The sequence below is a fragment of the Medicago sativa genome, chromosome 1 (genome assembly GCF_051527215.1).
Source record: "Medicago sativa cultivar Bolivia chromosome 1, Bolivia_mono, whole genome shotgun sequence".
NCBI lineage: Eukaryota > Viridiplantae > Streptophyta > Magnoliopsida > Fabales > Fabaceae > Medicago > Medicago sativa.
The window spans coordinates 15,327,213-15,345,758 of NC_140749.1; the positions used below are offsets into that span (position 1 = coordinate 15,327,213).

General features: G+C 34.5%; 2 protein-coding genes across 5 annotated transcripts; one reads left to right on the forward strand and one right to left on the reverse strand.

Moving 5' to 3' along the window:
* Positions 1–1,953: 1,953 nt before the first annotated feature.
* Positions 1,954–4,073, reverse strand: LOC146953016 (rust resistance kinase Lr10-like). The gene is made up of 2 exons (XM_085707548.1): positions 3,396–4,073; positions 1,954–3,273 (listed from the first exon to the last, which is right to left on the reverse strand). The coding sequence occupies exons 1-2, from the start codon at positions 4,042–4,044 to the stop codon at positions 2,159–2,161; spliced, it is 1,764 nt and encodes a 587-aa protein (XP_085563674.1). The 5' UTR covers positions 4,045–4,073; the 3' UTR covers positions 1,954–2,158.
* Positions 4,074–4,428: 355 nt separating this feature from the next.
* Positions 4,429–13,232, forward strand: LOC146953017 (rust resistance kinase Lr10-like). 4 transcript variants are annotated; one of them, XM_085707535.1, is made up of 5 exons: positions 4,429–4,817; positions 4,894–5,408; positions 5,876–5,908; positions 8,336–8,359; positions 11,765–13,232. In XM_085707535.1, the coding sequence occupies exons 2-5, from the start codon at positions 4,907–4,909 to the stop codon at positions 13,039–13,041; spliced, it is 1,836 nt and encodes a 611-aa protein (XP_085563661.1). In that variant the 5' UTR covers positions 4,429–4,817; positions 4,894–4,906; the 3' UTR covers positions 13,042–13,232. The 4 variants fall into 4 exon arrangements, with proteins under 4 accessions (XP_085563661.1, XP_085563655.1, XP_085563667.1 ...); XM_085707529.1 differs by having other exon boundaries at positions 4,429–5,408; XM_085707541.1 differs by lacking the exon at positions 8,336–8,359.
* The last annotated feature ends 5,314 nt before the right edge of the window (positions 13,233–18,546 follow it).

The window sequence follows — 18,546 nt, forward strand, 5'->3', positions numbered from 1 at the left end:
TATGTCTATTTTGTTTTCTACCAACACATGGGTTGAATGAATATCAAACTTGGTCTTCTGAGGAAGGTTTTTCATTAAATCCTTCATTGGAGCCATTAGTGGCTTAGAAATCCTCCAATTTGAGCTTTGATGAGATTTCTAGCCTCCCTTTAGTAATCATTAGTACACTTAATGTTAGTTTCGTCTGTACAATATATATATCTATATATCCATCCTTTCGTATATTCTTTTTCTTGATCTACATGTCTTAGGATAAGGAAAAATAGAATATTACATTGTACCTATCTAAGTGGCAAGAAAATTCAAGTTGTGACCAGTACATCTAATATGATGGATCGATGTTTGGTAAATTTGATTGCTCCATATAATAACTAAGATTGTTATGTTTGTCAGTTCATGGTGTTTGCTGCTTTATTTAGTGTATACAGTTTCTTCTCATTATCTAAATGATATTGTTATAGTAAGGGATTTATAAGTCTCTGCATAATTGGTAAATAATTAGCTTTGACAACATGTTGGTTTTAAATTTCTTAAAAAAAAAAAGAAAAAAAACTGGTTTTAAATATAGTTGGTTGCTTAAACATTTAACCGTCATAGTATTTACTATGAATACCTAGACTGTGAATTTTTTATGAAACTATTACATTGGTTTTTGTAGTAATTCTCCTGGTCATCATAATGCATTATATATGTTATGACTTAATATGCATTACACATTCTCCTTGTTTCCCACCTGACTTGGGCGTTGGAACGCATGTGCAGGTACCGTCCCCTCTCGTCTCATCGGCAATGGGGCTTTCACCATGGATTCTAACGAGATCTTCGACAACGAAGCATCTTTTTTGTCGATCTTTTATCAATGTGGGTATCGTTATCTTCCTCAAGATAATCTCTTTATGGAACAAATCAGTAACGAAGTAGCATTCAATAAACTTCTCAAAAAAATCCCAAGAGGCAAGCCTTCTACGTACCATCGCTTACCTCAACATTTATATGATGTGCATTCGATTAAAACCCGTAAATTGTCATTTTTCACGGCTAGGATCATTTACCTCAACATTTATAAGATTAGCAGAATAATTTAACACCATGCAATTAAAAGAATGACACCAAAATAGTGATAGACCACCACTTCGACCATTATATTACTACTAACAACTCAACAATTATTAAAACCTAGCAAGTAACTAAATTCGTCTGTTTTGTTAGAGTGGATTATAGTCTAATTGAGAAATAGAGCATCGATCTGACTTATAAAAATAGACTAAGTATTTTAACTTAGAAACTACACTCAGGTTTCCTAAGCCTCGACAGATCCATCCTATATATGATACTCATTTTTCCCGGTAATCTTTAAATATATATGACATGATTTCAATTGGATGGATCACGAGATGCAAAATACGATGGAGAAAGCAAAAGAAAACAACAGTACCTTTATCACTTATATATATATATATATATATATATATATATATATATATATATATATATATATGTATATGATCATAATTGGAAGGATTCATGGGACCAAAACATGATTGGAGAAGACAAAGTAATAGTGGATTAAATAATGAAATTTGCGATAGTGGCCTAGCCTGTCCCTTATGGATAAGTACCAGGCCCCTGGCCTCCTCACGACCATGTGGTACCCGCACTCCGCAGACAATCAATTTGGCTGGTTCTGTCACATGAGTCCATTTGTTTTAATTATAGCAGAAATATGAAAATGAAACATTGCATGCAGCTAATAAAACACAAACTCTTGGTAAGTATATGGACACAAACCTCAAAACAATATTCGAACCGTAAGTATGGTATATTGGTAAGGAAAGTAACAACGGTAAGAAAATCAGATATTATAGATGTTTGAGTGGGACTTGTCGATTTTAAAAAGTAAAGTGAAAAAAAACAAGGATTTTTATTTTAACAAACTTGTGATTGACTATGATATACATGTAATATCTGCATTTTGGTTTGTTAATCAATATTATGATATTCTTTACTTTACACTTTAACAAATTGCTCGGTTAAAATTTTAGACTTTTAAAGTAATAAATTGGGTGCTTTTTGCGCACAAATATAACACTTTGTTAAAAACAAACAAAGTCATTGACAATGAACAATTATTTAATAAATATGTATAATCAATATATATCTATTCCAGTTCTTCAATCACCTCCAGCTCCAAATTCATACGTTCTGCAACAACATTAGCACTTGTATTGGTTGCAGTTGTTGGTCCAAACGGATTAGTAGGCACTTTTAACTTGTCCCCGTCTCCTTGAAGCATTTGTATCACAGATTTCATCGCCGGACGATGCAAAGGGTGCCATTGGATACACCATAGTCCCACTGTTGCCATTTTTTTTGGAATTCTAAAATCTCCCTCTTCATCAATAGGGATATGTATATCTCCTCCTTCAAGCAAATTGTGGATCCAGTCTGGATACTCAACTTGTATATTTTCTTCACCACTGATTGTTTTTGTATTCTTTCTTCCTCCAACCATCTCCAACAATAACATACCGTAACTATATATATCAGACTTATAAGAGACATTTCCAAAGTTTCTTGAAAAAACTTCAGGCGCCATGTAGCCTAATGTTCCCTTAGCTGCAGTCATGGATACGATACTTTGATTTTTCGAACACATCTTAGCCAAACCAAAATCTGTGATTTTAGGAGTCAAATTGTCATCTAGCAAGACATTATGAGGGTTGATGTCAAAGTGTAGAATTCTTTGATCACAACCTTGGTGGAGATACTCAATACCATTTGCTATGCCTAGAGCAATTTGTTGCAATTTATCCCATCCAAGGAAATCATCTTTGTTGTTCGGGGGAGAAATGAATTTCTGCAATGAACCATTTGGAAAAAAGTCATAGACTAAAGCACGACGAAATCCATCTGCGCAGTAGCCAAGCAAACGAACGACATTGAGATGGTGAATTTTGCCCATGGTTCCCACTTCATTTATGAATTCTTTCCCATCTCCCTCTGCATTATTAAGAATCTTCACGGCTACTAGAATTTGGTTCGATAGCTTACCTTTATAAACAGCTCCATGAGCTCCTTCGCCTATCTTATCTTTAAATTTATTTGTAATTCTCTTTAAGTCTGCATAAGAGAACCTAGTTGGCTTTAAAGCCCTATAATCCTTCAAAAAGTTTTCAATTCTTGTATGATCTTCACTTTTCATCTTAAAATAACGATATACTTGAAAAATAAAACCAAATACAAGAACAAGCACAGTTGAGCCAATGATTGCACCTACAAATTAATAATTCAACATCCTTAAAAAATCACAGCTACATAATAAAAGAAAATTCTCTTAAATCTGAACCAACCCCAAAATCAAACCAAATGAAAGTATTGAAGTGAATGTATCTCACCTGCAGAGGATAAAATAATCTTCTTTGATTTGTTCTTGCATTTAAAGCATCCTTTGTCAAAATTTGTTTCCAACCATGATAATGAGATTGAGGTTTGTCGTATAGTAAGCCCATTATAAGATTCTACCGGAAAATAACGAATAAGGGGTAAAACTCGTTGAGACAATTTGGTGCAGAATACAAGGTTCAATCCAACCATATCGTCCTCAAATGCTGCCATATAAATTGGACAAGAAATCATGTCCTGCTGCTCATCTCCATACATTTGGTAGTCCTTTTGTAGAGAAGAACAATCAAAGAAACTAATATTGGTAAATTCATCAAATTGTGAATGCAACCCAGAACCGTCAATAATCCGAAAAGGAAATATTGCTGAAGAGAAATTGGAGTGAAGTAAGAGACGTGGAAGACAATTTTCAGGATCACGTGCTTCTAATACTTGCGATGTGTAGTTAATGTGACTTATGATGAGTTTTATAGGGACTGGGTAAGCTGGTAGTTCAATAATCTTTTGGTTATGATGGTTACAAGATAGTTTGAAGGGACATCCAATGGTAGGGATTTTCTGGGCATTCCCAAGCAGCGGTATTAGCACTAATGTTATTGTTATCATGATCATGAAGGAAAAAGTATTGTGACTGCAAATCATTTCGTATCTTTCTATGTGTGACTGAGGTTGTGTCGAGCTTGATTCTCTTAGCTATATATCATTAGTTTGCATATTCCTCCAAGGGTAAATCGAAGTGCTAGACAACCAAAATTTCCAAGTCCAGGTCAATGCTATGATGACTTTGACCCTGAGAAAGACAGTTTCCTACTAGTCTAGCTAGGCGGCTGAATTCAACTTGCAAGACCAAAATGGTAGAATGAGTCAACAATATTTGAGTATTTTACCTATTAATCGAGGGTAGTGTGTATGGAAAAATATTTGTTGAAGAAGTCAACCCTTAAATGAATCTCTTATTGTGAGCATAAGATATCTTGGTATATAAAAAAACTATAAAATGAGCATCATACATAACTTCTACCTCTTAAGAACCACCACTAAAATCCTCTTAACCTCAGTAAAAATCATGAGCAGATGGAAATCCTTCTTCTGTTATGCGGAATCAATATCACTTTTAAGCTTCCTCCAAATTGTGATGGTGGTTACTGTGCTACCATTGCATCATTATCATCAAACTTGTGATGCAATTACTAATAACAAAACATATTGTCCACCATCTTCATGCGGCAAAATCAGCAACATCAAACATCCGTTTCGACTTATGGATGACCCAACAAGCTGTGGTGATCAGAAGTATGAATTATCCTGCGAAAACAACATCACAGTGTTAACTCTGTTTTCGGGTAAATACTATGTGCAGGAAATCAACTACGTAAACTACACAATTCGGCTAGTTGATCCAGCAATTGAAGAGGGTAATTGCTCATCCATTCCTCGCTATTTCTTAACTTCATCCAATTTCACAGTTCCTTACAATGATATCAACGGCAGGGATCTATATCAAATGGATAATGATTACGGGTACATAATATACTTGAAGTGTAGCAAACAAGTGAATGATGATCCTGACTATGTGGATACAGCTCCCTGCATCAGCTCCGACTCCAAAAGCTATCTTTATGCTTTTGCGGCAGACTTCTGGGTGAGGGACTACAGAGATGAATACGATCTTGGGTACGAGGAGTCTTACTTTCAGAAAAACTACTTCTCAGTTGGGAGATTAAAAGATAATTGCCAAGTGAAGCTTGTTGCTATGTCATCTTCAGATTTTCCTAATGTCAGTGTCAGAGAAGATGTACCAGATCGATCCATTTCATACCAGGAAATTCATGGAATGCTACTCTATGGATTTCAGCTATCGTGGATGAGCGGAGCTTGTAGAGAATCTTGCGGCGATACACAACAGTGCTCCTTCAATCAAACTATCGGAAATTTTGAATGTTATGATCCAAGTGATAGTGATTCTTGCATTTATCCATTGGGAATGGAAGCCAACAAAAGATGCGGTAAGAAATATTGTTTCTTTTTATTTTTAGAATTAGAAATGTAAAAATGTATACTTCCAAAATGTTGTAAATAAATAGTGGAATTAGTCACTTTAGTCCCTGAATCGGAAAGGAGTAGTCACTTTAGTCCTTGAATGCTGAGAAATTGTAAAACAGTCCCTCAATGTATACTCTGTTGGTCAATGTCAGGGACTAAAGTGACTAACTGAGTCTACATTCAGGGACTAAATTGACCAACAAAGTCTGCATTCAGGGACTAAATTGATTAACCAAGTCTACATTCAGGGACTATTTTGCAATTTACCTGCATTCAGGGACTAAAGTGGCGACTCATTTTCTATTCAGGGACTATAGTGACTAATCTCCCTAGTCTAATTGATAAAATACATTATTCAACAAATTTATGAAGATACAAAATAAGTCAATGATAATAGTGCAAAAAATTGTTAATTTTGTTTGTTTTGCAGACCAAGTGTCAAAGCAGCTCATATTAGTTGAAGGTAAATATTTATCTCTAAATTATTTATGTTTTTTTTTTTTTGTAAATCATTGTGTTTTTTTTTTCCTTGTGCTTTTGTTCATAAAATTTATTACTCATTCAACAAAAAAAGACAAATGGACAAAATGTTTAGTTTGGTTGCAAGCGCACTTTGAGGTGCAATACATCTACATTTTGGGGTAATGAGTTAAAAAGTTGGAAACATAGGTTAGACAACATAAGTTAGAACGATTTTGCGAACGGTCGCCGGAGATAATCAACAGCAGGAGAACCAACCTTTGTTTGACTATCTTTTATCAAACGTTTCTCTTTAGACCCCATAATATATCTAAACTCCTAAATACATGTTCGATAGTTTTTTTTTTTTTTTTACAAGTACAGGTTCGGTGGTTATTTACTGGATGTATGTTTGACAAAAAAACGTACATCTAATAGATAACAATCAAATTTGTATTTAAGGGGTCTTATAGATATTGAGCGCTCAATGAGAAACACCCTCTTTTATCCATAGGAGCAATGTTAATCCCTGATCGAATTGGCATGACCTCCGAGTTCAATTAGTTGAACCGTTCTAGCCACGGTTAAATCAAATAACAAATGAAATTACTTTGATATCAAATCTAAGCTAAAGTTTATAAAAAATTGTACAATGTTAAATTTCATAGATAATAATTTATAATAGAAATTTACAAAAAATATACTAAAAAGTCCATGACAAATAAACAAAATAAGTATTAAATTTCATAGATAATAATTTATAATAGAAAATTTACAAAAAAATATACTAAAAAGTCCATGACAAATAAACAAAATAAGTAAATAAGTTCAAGAGAGTATTGTTCTAAATTACTAGTTTCTAAAATACCTTTATTAGAGAGTTGGGCGTTTCGAGCTTTTCCAAATAACCCAATCTCAAATCATCCAAATCACGTGCAACACTTGTTTGTGTGCACCTTTTGAGTAACTCATAACCTGGTAAAAGATTGATCATGTTTGAATATACTATTGGGCATTTCACTACTACATTCAACCAAAAAATTCTAAATTCTAAACATCACCAAAAAATTGACCCTCACTAAATAATTAACTGTTGAATAGATTTTAGTAATACACATTCACTAACGCATTGTAACTCCAAAGAGATTTTTCCACGATCAACATATAGTTATACTTTGTAAGAAGTCTTTTTCAAAATAACCCCAACGCAAAGAGAGAAACCTTCAACGATACAATCCACACAAAGTCAGACAAAAGAGCAATGACCATCATAAATAGTTCTCCAAGAACAGCTATCAAAAGAGATGGCACGGAAAACAATGTTACCACCCAACAAAGAACACTCCGGATCAAATAATATGCTTCCAACTCCATCTAAAACTGCATCCCCTACATCATCCAACATCTTATTACCCACACAAATATTATGACACAAGAGTGTCTAAATTAATATACGACACATTTGAAAATTATTTACCTCATTGTATGACAAAATTTATTATTGGATTAAAAATTATTATCATATGGATCATGTCTACAAATTTGAACATTAATTTGAAATTGTTTTATATGTCAATAAAATTTATTAAAATTAAGGATTAAATATGTTTTTGGTTCATATAAATATACCAACTTTTCATTTTAGTCCCTCAAAAAAAATTTATCTTCACTTTCGGTCCCTCTTAAAGTAAACTCATATGTAAAATTCATATTTTTGAATAAAATTTTGCAGAAAGATTCATAATATTATTAGAATCTCTACAAAATTTAGTCCCTCAAAAATTTATCATCGTCACTTTTGGTCTGTCTTTCAAAGTAAACTCATATGTACAATTCATATTTTTGAATAAAATTTTGCAGAAAAATTCATAATATTATAAAAATCTCTACAAAAAATTTCTTTTTTTAACAAAACATGAATTTAATTTGAATTTTTATATTTTTTACGGTTAAAAATTTATTTAATTTATGTTTTGTTAAAAATTCTAATTTTTTTACAATATTCTACACATTTCTGCACAATTTCATTAAAAATACAAAAATTTAAAAATACAAAAATAAACTTAAAAACAAGGACCAAAAGTAGTGTTTGAAAATTTAGTAGGGACTAAAAGTTGATAGAAATTTTTTGAAGGACTAAAACAAAAATTTGGTAGAAAAAAAATGAGTTTTATATGAAGGACTAAAACAATGATTTTTTGAAGGACTAAAAGTTGATAGAAGTTGTTAGAAATTTATATGAACCAAAAACATATTTAACCCAAAAATTAATGTATGGACTTTTATCAAATGAGTTTAATTCTGATTTTCACTTTGACATATAAAAAAAATGTCTTCCTACATTATAGCCTGGTATGTTTTCTTTGATTTGCTTATAACCTTGTATGTTATGTCCTCTTATTGCTGACATAAGGACTACAATTTATTGCAGATATAATACTTGGCTTTCTTAAAGGTAATATTTATATTTTTTGTATATATGTAATATTTTCTCTATCGTTAATTGTAGATCAATTAAGTTATTTAAATCTTGTTTTATCCCATGTTGTTAAACCACATCAGACGGTTCAATCAAAAACCAAAAACATCAGACGACTTAATCAAGAGCCAAAGCTGGTACCGATCTAGGCAAACATAAGAAATCATTTGCAAATTGAACCCAGGAAAAATCTGATCAAACAGGTCAAAATCGGCGAGAAACAAGAACCGGTCACGTCTTGTGAAAACTGTCCGGTCCACAAAGATATCTTAAAAAAATGTACTACCACCGTCCTTAATTATAAGACTCTTTTGAAAAAAAAATTGTCCCTTTTTATAAGACATATTTTCTGTTTCCAACTACATTAATTATTTCTTTACATACATGCCCTATTTATTATGCATCTTTTTATTCAATCAACAATAAATAGCATATGGAAAACATAAACTAACTCTCTCTCTCTTAAAGATAAAATTGTAAAAATAATAGTGATTACAAACAATTTTAATACAAATATCCACTTTCTTAATTTCCGTGATTTTAGCAAAAGGCTCTTATATATACGGATAGAGAGGGTAAAGATCCTCTCCATTTATAACTTTTTTCATTTGTTGCAATTTGGAGAGAGATAGACACACAAAAATAAGTGGTGGGTCCTATCACTAAGTGGATCCCACCATCATTATTTTTTATATGTCTATCTCTTGACCACATTAATGAGATAGTACTTTGGGCGAACGATGGAAAAAGAGAAAGGGGAAATACTACAGTTGTCCAAATTAATTAATTAATGAGATAATAGAGCGAAAGTTGTCATTGTGGTAGTAGATATGTGCACTTATTTGACGTTGGCAACATTCAGGATCCGGGGGAAGGATTTTAATGGTGGAAGGGAATGGGAAGGGAGGGGGATATTTTAATTAAATATATGATTGATTCAAAAGAGGTTAGGAATTTGAATTAAAAATGTGTTTGGTAGATTTTAAAATTAATTTACTGGTTTACCTATAAATTTAATTAAGGGTCAAATATGTTTTTAGTCCCTATAAAATTCAGACCTTTTAAGTTTAATCCTTATTTAATTTTAATAGTTCTTTTAGTCGCTACAAAAAAAATATACACTATGTATTAGTCCCTGCTCAATTCAAATTTGTTTAATTTATGCTTAAAAACAATTTAAGTTTTTGAACAATTTTTTGTAGACGTGTTAAGAACATCACTAAAAGTTCCTCCGAAAAAAAAATCGCAAAATTTGATTTTTATGTCCAGATTTTATTACGTTTATCTTTAACTTTTGTCGTTTTAAAAAAATCATATTTAATTCGTTTCATGTTAAAAAATTCTAAATTTTAGTAAATGAATCTTTCACAGTGTTCTAAACTTGTCTCAAAAAAATCGTTCAAAAATTTAGGAGTTTAAAGAGAATTAAACAAACTTTGTTTTAGCAGGGACTAAAATTAGAAGTAATTTTTTTTTTGTAGGGACTAAAAAAACTATTAAAATTAAGTAAGGACTAAACTTAAAAGTTCCCAATTTTATAAGAACCAAAAACATATTTAACCCTTTAATTAATTGAGGATAATAAAGTAACGAAACAATAACGACGTAAACAATAACAACACGATGTATACAATGGAATAATGGGTTACTCACAATTCACGTTAGAGAAGGTCTGAAGCAGCGGTTGGCGACAACAAAGAAGCAATAGGGTTGAAAACTGGTTTTTTACATGTAATAAATAAGAGTTATGGACAACCTAATAATAAATGTTGTTACAAGGATAATATAACCAAATAATAATAAAAGTTGTTACAAAGTTGTGAGGTGAGGATTGCACCCACTTATGAACACATTCACAAGTCATCTCTTATCCGATGTGAGACTTTTTAACACATACCAAGGAACCAGGATTTAGTGCTGTAAAAAAGCACACTGTTTGATGCTGTAATAAATCACAGCCGTTGATATCAGAACAGACGGTTCAGATTAGACATCAGCTTAACACAGATCTGAATCGTTGATCTAAATCTGATGGCCTTGATCTGTTACAGCATCCTCCTGTAACAGCAAGGAAATCCAAATCCCATACGAAGTTGTCGCGGGTAAAGTCTCCATAAGCCACCTCACCATTTTCCAAACAATTTTTCAGCTGTCAAGATTCAAACTTATCTTAGGTCGTGGAAAGGCCAAAGGATGATTCTGAAATGAAATAAAGACACATCAAACAAACTAAGTCGAGAACAAAAAAGGACGATCGATACTCAAGTTAAAGCCGATTCAATTCATCACCCAACTACTCCAGTTGGATTTTTTTGGGACAACTGTTCTGGACTTACATTATTCAAGTCCATATTTTGACTAAAATTGGCTGGAGATTTTGGAAACGTGGGGTTGTAAAGGTAATATGGTATTTGAATGGGCTGGTGGTGTGTTTGTGCTATAATTTTGCTTTTAATGCTCTTTGTATTTTCTAAACAAAATATTTCCGTGATATTTGCATATATATTATTTAAGATTTGATTTCATATACCTATAGATTGGCTTAAGAGCTAATAGTCATTTCAGTTTATGTGTAACGTAGTTATCCTTCATTGTATTAAAATTGTAAAATAGTATCTGATTGTGCACTTCGTTAGTCAAAATAGTTCATGACGTTAAATTGCTTCGTTAAAATTATCATATTAGTCCCTCAATATACTTATTTCTACTCATATTAGTCCCTATAATTACTTATCAGTTTCTATATGAAAAGAGTCAATGCCCTATTTTAGAATCAGTTATTGTTAAATCAGTTTCTATTTTAACGTTATAAACTGTTTTGACTAACAAAGTGCACAATCAAGAATTATTTTAGAATTTTGATATATTGAGGGACTATTGTGGCTACTAGTTACACAATCAAGGACCAAAATAACTATTGCCCCTTGGTTTAATCGGTAATAGTTCAGCTCAAATTTCATTGGTGGCATATGTTAGTAGCTCTGTCAACAATCTCTGAACTTAGCAACTTTTCCGGACCTTGGTGACATTCTTGAACCCAACTTACCTAAACTTTTATTTATTGGAAAAATTCACCACATTTATGTAATAAGAAAATATTTATTAAGTTTTTGGACAATATATCTTTCCTAATTTCTAGAAGAACAAAGATAAAGAGAAATGTGACAGAGTGTATGAGGTAAATATATATTAAAGCTTTAATAAAGAAAAATTCTGATGTAAAAAGATAAATGTTCAAAGTGTTTATGCTTAAGAGTTGTGAAAAGCTCATGATCTCTTAATTTCATTATGTTTATTTTTCCATTAGTTCTTCTCTTGGTTTGTACAGAAACGGTAGAATGTTTCCGTATTAATTGTTTTTCCTTGATAAAACCATCACAGGAGTAGTACAAATATTTGGCATAACAAAGAGCTCTGAATTATCCCAGAAAGATTTAGATTCTAAAATTGGCATCGAGACAGGAAGAGTGACAGGAAGATATCTTTTACCAATATTTGTAGCAAGATTTGTCCTGGTCCTTCTGGTTTTCATTGTACTATTGATATATACTTGTCGGAGAAGACATATATCAATGTATGAAGATATTGAAGTTTTTCTCCAAGGGAATACCCTGATACCAATCAGGTATTCATACAAAGAAATAAAGAAGATGACTCGAAGTTTTAGAGACAAGTTGGGTGAAGGAGGCTTTGGAGCCGTTTTTAAAGGAAAGCTATGCAGCGGGCCATTTGTGGCCATAAAGATGTTGGGTAAATCTAAGGGCAATGGACATGATTTCATTAGTGAAGTCGCAACTATAGGAAGAATACATCACACCAATGTGGTTCGACTTATTGGGTTTTGTGTTGAAGGATCAAAGCGTGCTCTTGTTTATGAATTCATGTCCAATGGTTCTCTTGATAAATATATTTCTTCTAGTGAGGATGCTCTCTCTCTAACTTATAAGCAGATGTATGAGATATCTCTTGGAGTGGCTCGTGGTATTGCTTATTTGCATCAAGGATGCGACATGCAAATTTTGCATTTTGACATTAAGCCCCATAACATCCTTCTTGATGAGAACTTTATCCCCAAAGTTTCAGACTTTGGTCTTGCAAAGCTTTATCCAAATGAGATTGGTACTGTCACTTTAACTGCAGCAAGAGGAACTTTGGGTTACATGGCTCCAGAATTGTTCTACAAAAATATTGGAGGAGTATCCTACAAGGCTGATGTATATAGCTTTGGAATGCTTTTGATGGAAATGGCAAGTAAGAGAAGAAATTTAAATCCACATGTGGATCGTTCCAGCCAACTTTTCTTTCCTTATTGGATTTATAATCAATTGATTGAAGAAAGAGAGATTGAAATGGATGAAATTACTGATGAGGAAAAAAATAATGTGAAGAAAATGTTCATAATTGCGTTATGGTGTATACAGTTAAAACCAAGTGATCGTCCTGCAATGAACAAAGTAATAGAGATGCTCGAAGGAAATATTGAGAATATTGAAATGCCTCCAAAGCCTTCTTTTTGTCCAAATGAAGTGATTCAACACGAAGATCTCGAAGTCAACTCTAATGCAAATGAATCAGAATCTGTTACTGGTTCATTTAGTATCGAGGAAGATGCAACTATGAAATGTACTAATCCAGTTCCAATAGCAAGCATAAATTAAATATAATAAGGTAAGGCTAGGATACCAAGTTGGGCTGTGATCATACCATGTGGGAATATTAATCGCAGATTCGATTGGAGGAGTGTTTCACAAATTGAACTTCAGTGATCTAAGCTTGAGAATTTGTTATCCTATATGAGACTTCTATTTTCAATAGTAATATCCAATATATGTCTATCATTTTGTTTTCATTTTACAGTAACGAGGAATATCCATTGTGAAAATTTGTATAGAATAGGGTAAGAGAAAACGAGGAATAAACCAATTAAGGAACAACCAGAAGCTCAAAAGTATTGTCACAGTAGGGTTTTCTTTTAAACAAGAGCACGCTGGTGCAGAGAAAATATGGCCATATATTTACTTTATAACTAGGTCGTGAACCCGTGCTTCGCACGGGTCAACGATGATCACAATAAATATACATGAAAAGTCATTGTCAATTTAAACAAAAAGAAAAAAGAAAATATGAAAACCAAGAAGAGATCCCCAATTGAAATGTCATCACGATAGATGTTTAGCAACAACAACAATAATCAACGGACATTTTGAAACACTTCTTTGTACACTAAATTAGAAGTTAGATTTGTATTGGAACCTTCGTCATCAATCAACAGTATCTTTAGCCCTTTTCGTGAGGTAACCCTGGACATGACAACATATAATTGTCCATGCGAAAAGACCGATCGGGGAAAATATACGCCAACATTACCAAGTGACTGGCCCTGACTTTTATTAATGGTCATAACCAATGAAAAAGCAAGGGAAAACTGTCGTCGTTGAAAACTGAAAGGAATTATTTTATCAGAGGGGGTTAATGATAACCTTGGGATGAAGACCTTATCCCCAATATTGCTCCCGGATATGACTTTTGCCTCCATAACATTGATAAGTGTTTAAAAGTGATATATTTCGCATAGGAGTTTAGGCGTTTTAGTGACTTGTTTTGCAAGATTCTCTATGGAAAACTCCAAATATTGTGTTAATATGTCATTTATGCTTTTGAGCCTTAGTCTACCCTTTTTGTGCAGGAAATTACAAGCAAGGAGCAAGAAATGTCAAAGTTCAAAGAAGCTACGCCATTAGCGTGTCCTACGCTATTGGCGTGATGAAAAAATGCCAAAGGTCAGAGGGATACGCCATTAGCGCACCTGGGGCGTGGATCTGGAGCACTCTTGAAGGCTACGCTATTAGCGTATACTGCGCTATTAGCGTACAATGTCCAGAGAGCTACGCTATATGCGTACCTGGAGCGTGGAAGCAGAAGCTGGGTTTGAAGAGCTACGCTATTAGCGTATTTCACGCTATTAGCGTAAATGCTCCAGAGAGCCACGCTATTAGCGTGGCTGGAGCGTAGCAGCAGGGAAAGAACAACGTGGCAGGCTCCCATTGGCCAAATTATAGGCCGCCTTACCACGCTATTAGCGTGAGTTGCGCTATTAGCGCAGGTGCAAAAACACAGGCCATTTAAATAGCATTTTTACCTCTCTTTTAGGTATTCACTATTCCATTGAAACATTATATACATTTCTAGAGAGAGGTTAGAGCTATTTCATAGAGAGAAACACAAAGGAAGTGATTAAAGAGTAGATTCAACCCTAGATTCATTGAGACATCAAGGATCTTGGCATGGAATCTTCATCTTTCCTTCATTCCTTGCATTAGTTTACATGTCTATATGTAACTAACCTTCTTTGTAGTATTGAGGTAACAATCAAGCTATTATGTAATCTTTTGATCTTTTAATATATAAGGTTCTAGCTTAATGATTCAATATTGTTGTTATTCTTGCTTTTAATGCTTTCAAAGAGATTCAAGATGATTTGGACACAAACCCTTGAATCTAGACCTAGAATAACAATCTATCTTATGTTATATCATTCTTGACAAGTTTGTAAACCTTTGATAATTACTTTTAATCAAGCTTTTAATGCTTTCGGATACTTAATCAGGCTGGACACGGTCGATTAAGTCATCCGATCGACTTTGTTATCGTTTAAGGAATTTGGACACGAATGTTTAAACGATAACCTAGAAATAACGATGTCGCTTTGGACACGAAGGATATTGTAGAAATGATTGTAATAATATTGGTTATAAAGCTAGAGTCTGTTAATCGATCGAGAGATTGCTGCTGTTATGCTTGCTCGTTATCTTATACCGCAAGCGAAATAGTTCGATCCCCTCTCGTTTTTACTTTAGTGTCAAATATGGATATAGTGTTACAAACAAACAAATTATATCCAAACCCTTAATGTGAACGATTGTGTAAATGCTTATGATTTAACGTAACTCCCTGTGGAAACGATCCTATATATACTCACGTGTACATAGTTATATGACGTGTAGGAAAAATCTTACATCAAAATGGCGCCGCTGCCGGGGAGTAACGGAAATTTTTATCATAAGTATCGAAACAATTTTGTCATGTTAAGTCAATTTTGCACAAAATTCTTTCATGCATATACTTATACACTTATGTCATTCATTATTTTTTATGCTAACCACCTGGTATAGTCTTGGTGAACTTTGTTTATGCGAGGTACCGTTGATAAAGAAGACCTACAATTTGATCCTGAAATTGAGAAAACTGCTAGGTTACTTAGAAAGCAAGCAAAGGAAGCTAGGAGATTAGCCAGGCTGGCTCAGCCGGAATCTTTACTTTTTATTCCTTCTCCGTCAGGTTCGGTGCATACTATATCACTAGGTGATTCTTCATCACATTCTTCTGCACATTTATCTCCGAGGAGTGATCCAAAAGTAGTCATGGCTAATGAAGATGAGAATGCTCTACCTATGTGGGTTAGTCCGAGGAGGCTAGCTAATCTTGGCAACCGTAATGCCAAATCTTTTGAGCTGAAGTCGGGGTTGATTAACTTGATAACTCATAACCAGTTTACCGGTATGGATCATGAGGATCCATATAGACATCTAACCAACTTCTATGTTACCGCCGGTACACTTGGTATGAAGGAAGATGAGGAAGAGGGTGTGTTTGTGCAATTGTTTCCTCATTCTTTGATCGGGAAGGCTAAGGAGTGGTATCTTGATCAACCAACTTCTCTGATGGAAAATTGGGGTGAGCTAGAGAAAGCATTTCAAGAACGGTTCTTTCCGGAGGATAGGCATCTTGAGGCTAAAACTTCAATTACAACTTTTGCTCAAGGCCAAAGTGAGACTCTTTGTGAAGCTTGGGAGCGCTATAAATCATTGCTAAGGAATTGTCCAAAGCATGGTTTTGATAGCCAAATGCAACTATATCTTTTTCGTCAAGGGCTTCAAGACATGTCCAAGACGATGCTAGATGCAAGTGCTGGAGGTTCTATTGCTTTGAAAAACCCAGCTGAAGCTGTCAAAATCATTAACCAAATGGCGCTCAACACAAGAAAATCTTCTCACAATCGGAATTCTAATCAAAGGAAAGCCGGTATTCTTGAGCTTGAAGCAAATGATGCGGTCTTAGCTCAAAATAAGCTTCTCACTCAACAATTAGAAGCTATGCAAAAGGAGATGAAAGCTATGCCTAAACAAATTCTTGAATCTCTCAAGCAAGAAGGAGGAACCGCTCAAGTCTATACTTGTGGACTTTGTACGGGGGATCATCCCACCGGCTATTGTCCCGAGCCCGGTTCTTTTGAAGGGGAAGAGGTCAACTATGTGGGAAACCAACAAAGGCCTAACCAACCACAACAAGCCGGAACCTCACAACAAAATCCGGGTACTTCCAACTTCCAAGGAAGGTATCCGGCCAACCAAAACCAACAAAGACCTTGGAGAACACCGTACAACAATAACTATCAATATCCACCATCAAACTACTACCAACAACCTTACCAACAACCATTCAATAATCAATACCAAAATCCACCACCAAATAACCCCCAACAACCGAATAATTCCCAAAGCACCGAGGAGGTCTTGAAACAATTCATGCAAGTGTCCATGGCTAACCAGAAAAACACCGACGCGTCCATCAAAGGCCTTGAAACGCAAGTTGGTCAGTTAGCTCAACAAATGGCTCAAGGTCCTCCGCAAGGTGGAGCTTTCACCGCTAACACTCAACCAAATCCTAAGGAGCACAACAAGGCATAGCAGTCAAAAGCTATAGCTACAAGGAGTGGGAGAGTAGTAGGTATAGGGGTAGGTGATGATATTGTTGTTGAAGAAAAGGATGATGAAGTTGTCAATGAGGAGGACAAAGAGGAGTTCGAGGAGGATAGTGTAGAGATAGAGGAGGAAGTGTATATAAAGAATAAAGAAGCATTAGTTGAAAAAGAAAAAAATCAAAAAAGAGATCTAGAGTTACAAGAGGAGATGGAGAGGAAGAATAAAGATGTGGGGAGAGATAAAGGGAAGAAACAAGTAGTTGAGAAGCAAGTGTTGGCTCAACGCTTACCATACCCACATGCTCCATCGAAGAAAGACAAAGAGCGGCAATACGCAAGGTTTCTTGAACTCTTCAAGAAGTTGCAAATTGATATACCATTCTCGGAAGCCTTGGAGCAAATGCCGGTCTATGCAAAGTTCATGAAAGATATCCTTTCCAAGAAAAGAAGAATCAACGATGAAGAGACGATCCAAATCGATGCCAATTGTAGTGCTATTATTCAAAGAACAATGCCAAAGAAAGAGCAAGATCCGGGAAGAGTCACTCTACCGGTAGCTATTGGCACAACACATGTAGGTAAAGCACTACTTGATCTTGGATCAAGCATCAATCTCATGCCTTTGTCCGTTGCCAAAAGAGTTGGTGACCTTTGTATAAAGCGGACTAGGATGATGTTGCAATTGGCCGACAAATCCTTTGCAAAACCACTAGGTATGGCCGAAGATGTTCTTGTAAAAGTGGACAAATTTATTTTTCCGGCTGATTTTGTGGTTATGGATGTCGAAGAAGATGAGGATGTGCCTATCTTAATGGGAAGGAATTTCATGCAAACGGCTCGGATGATGATTGATCTTGATGATAATATCATGAAGGTCAAGGTAAATGATGAAGAGGTTACCTTCAACATCCGAGAAGCTTTGAAGTACTCGAAAGACAAGGGTGCATGTTTCAAAATGGATGCAACCGAAGAAGTCATCTTGACTACTCGGAAGCAAATGCACAATAGAACACCCCTTGAGAGTGCTTTGGTGGACGCACTCAATGCTATTGATGAAGACGAAGCAAGTGCCATTGAAGAGTGTTTAAAGGAGCTAGATTCCTTGAAGGAGGTTCTTCCTAATCAAGCCATACTTGAAGATTTGAAAGAAGAATCCAAGGAAGAAGCCAAAGTTGATGACACCAAGGTAGAATTAAAAGTTTTACCATCTAATTTGAAATATGTTTTTCTTGAGAAAGATGGTACAAAACCGGTGATCATTAGTAGCTCCTTGTCCATCGATGAAGAAACAAAGTTGGTAGAGGTTCTCAAGGCCAACAAGGAAGCAATAGGGTGGAAGCTATCCGACTTGAAAGGGATAAGTCCATCTTATTGTATGCACAAGATCATGATGGAAGAAAAC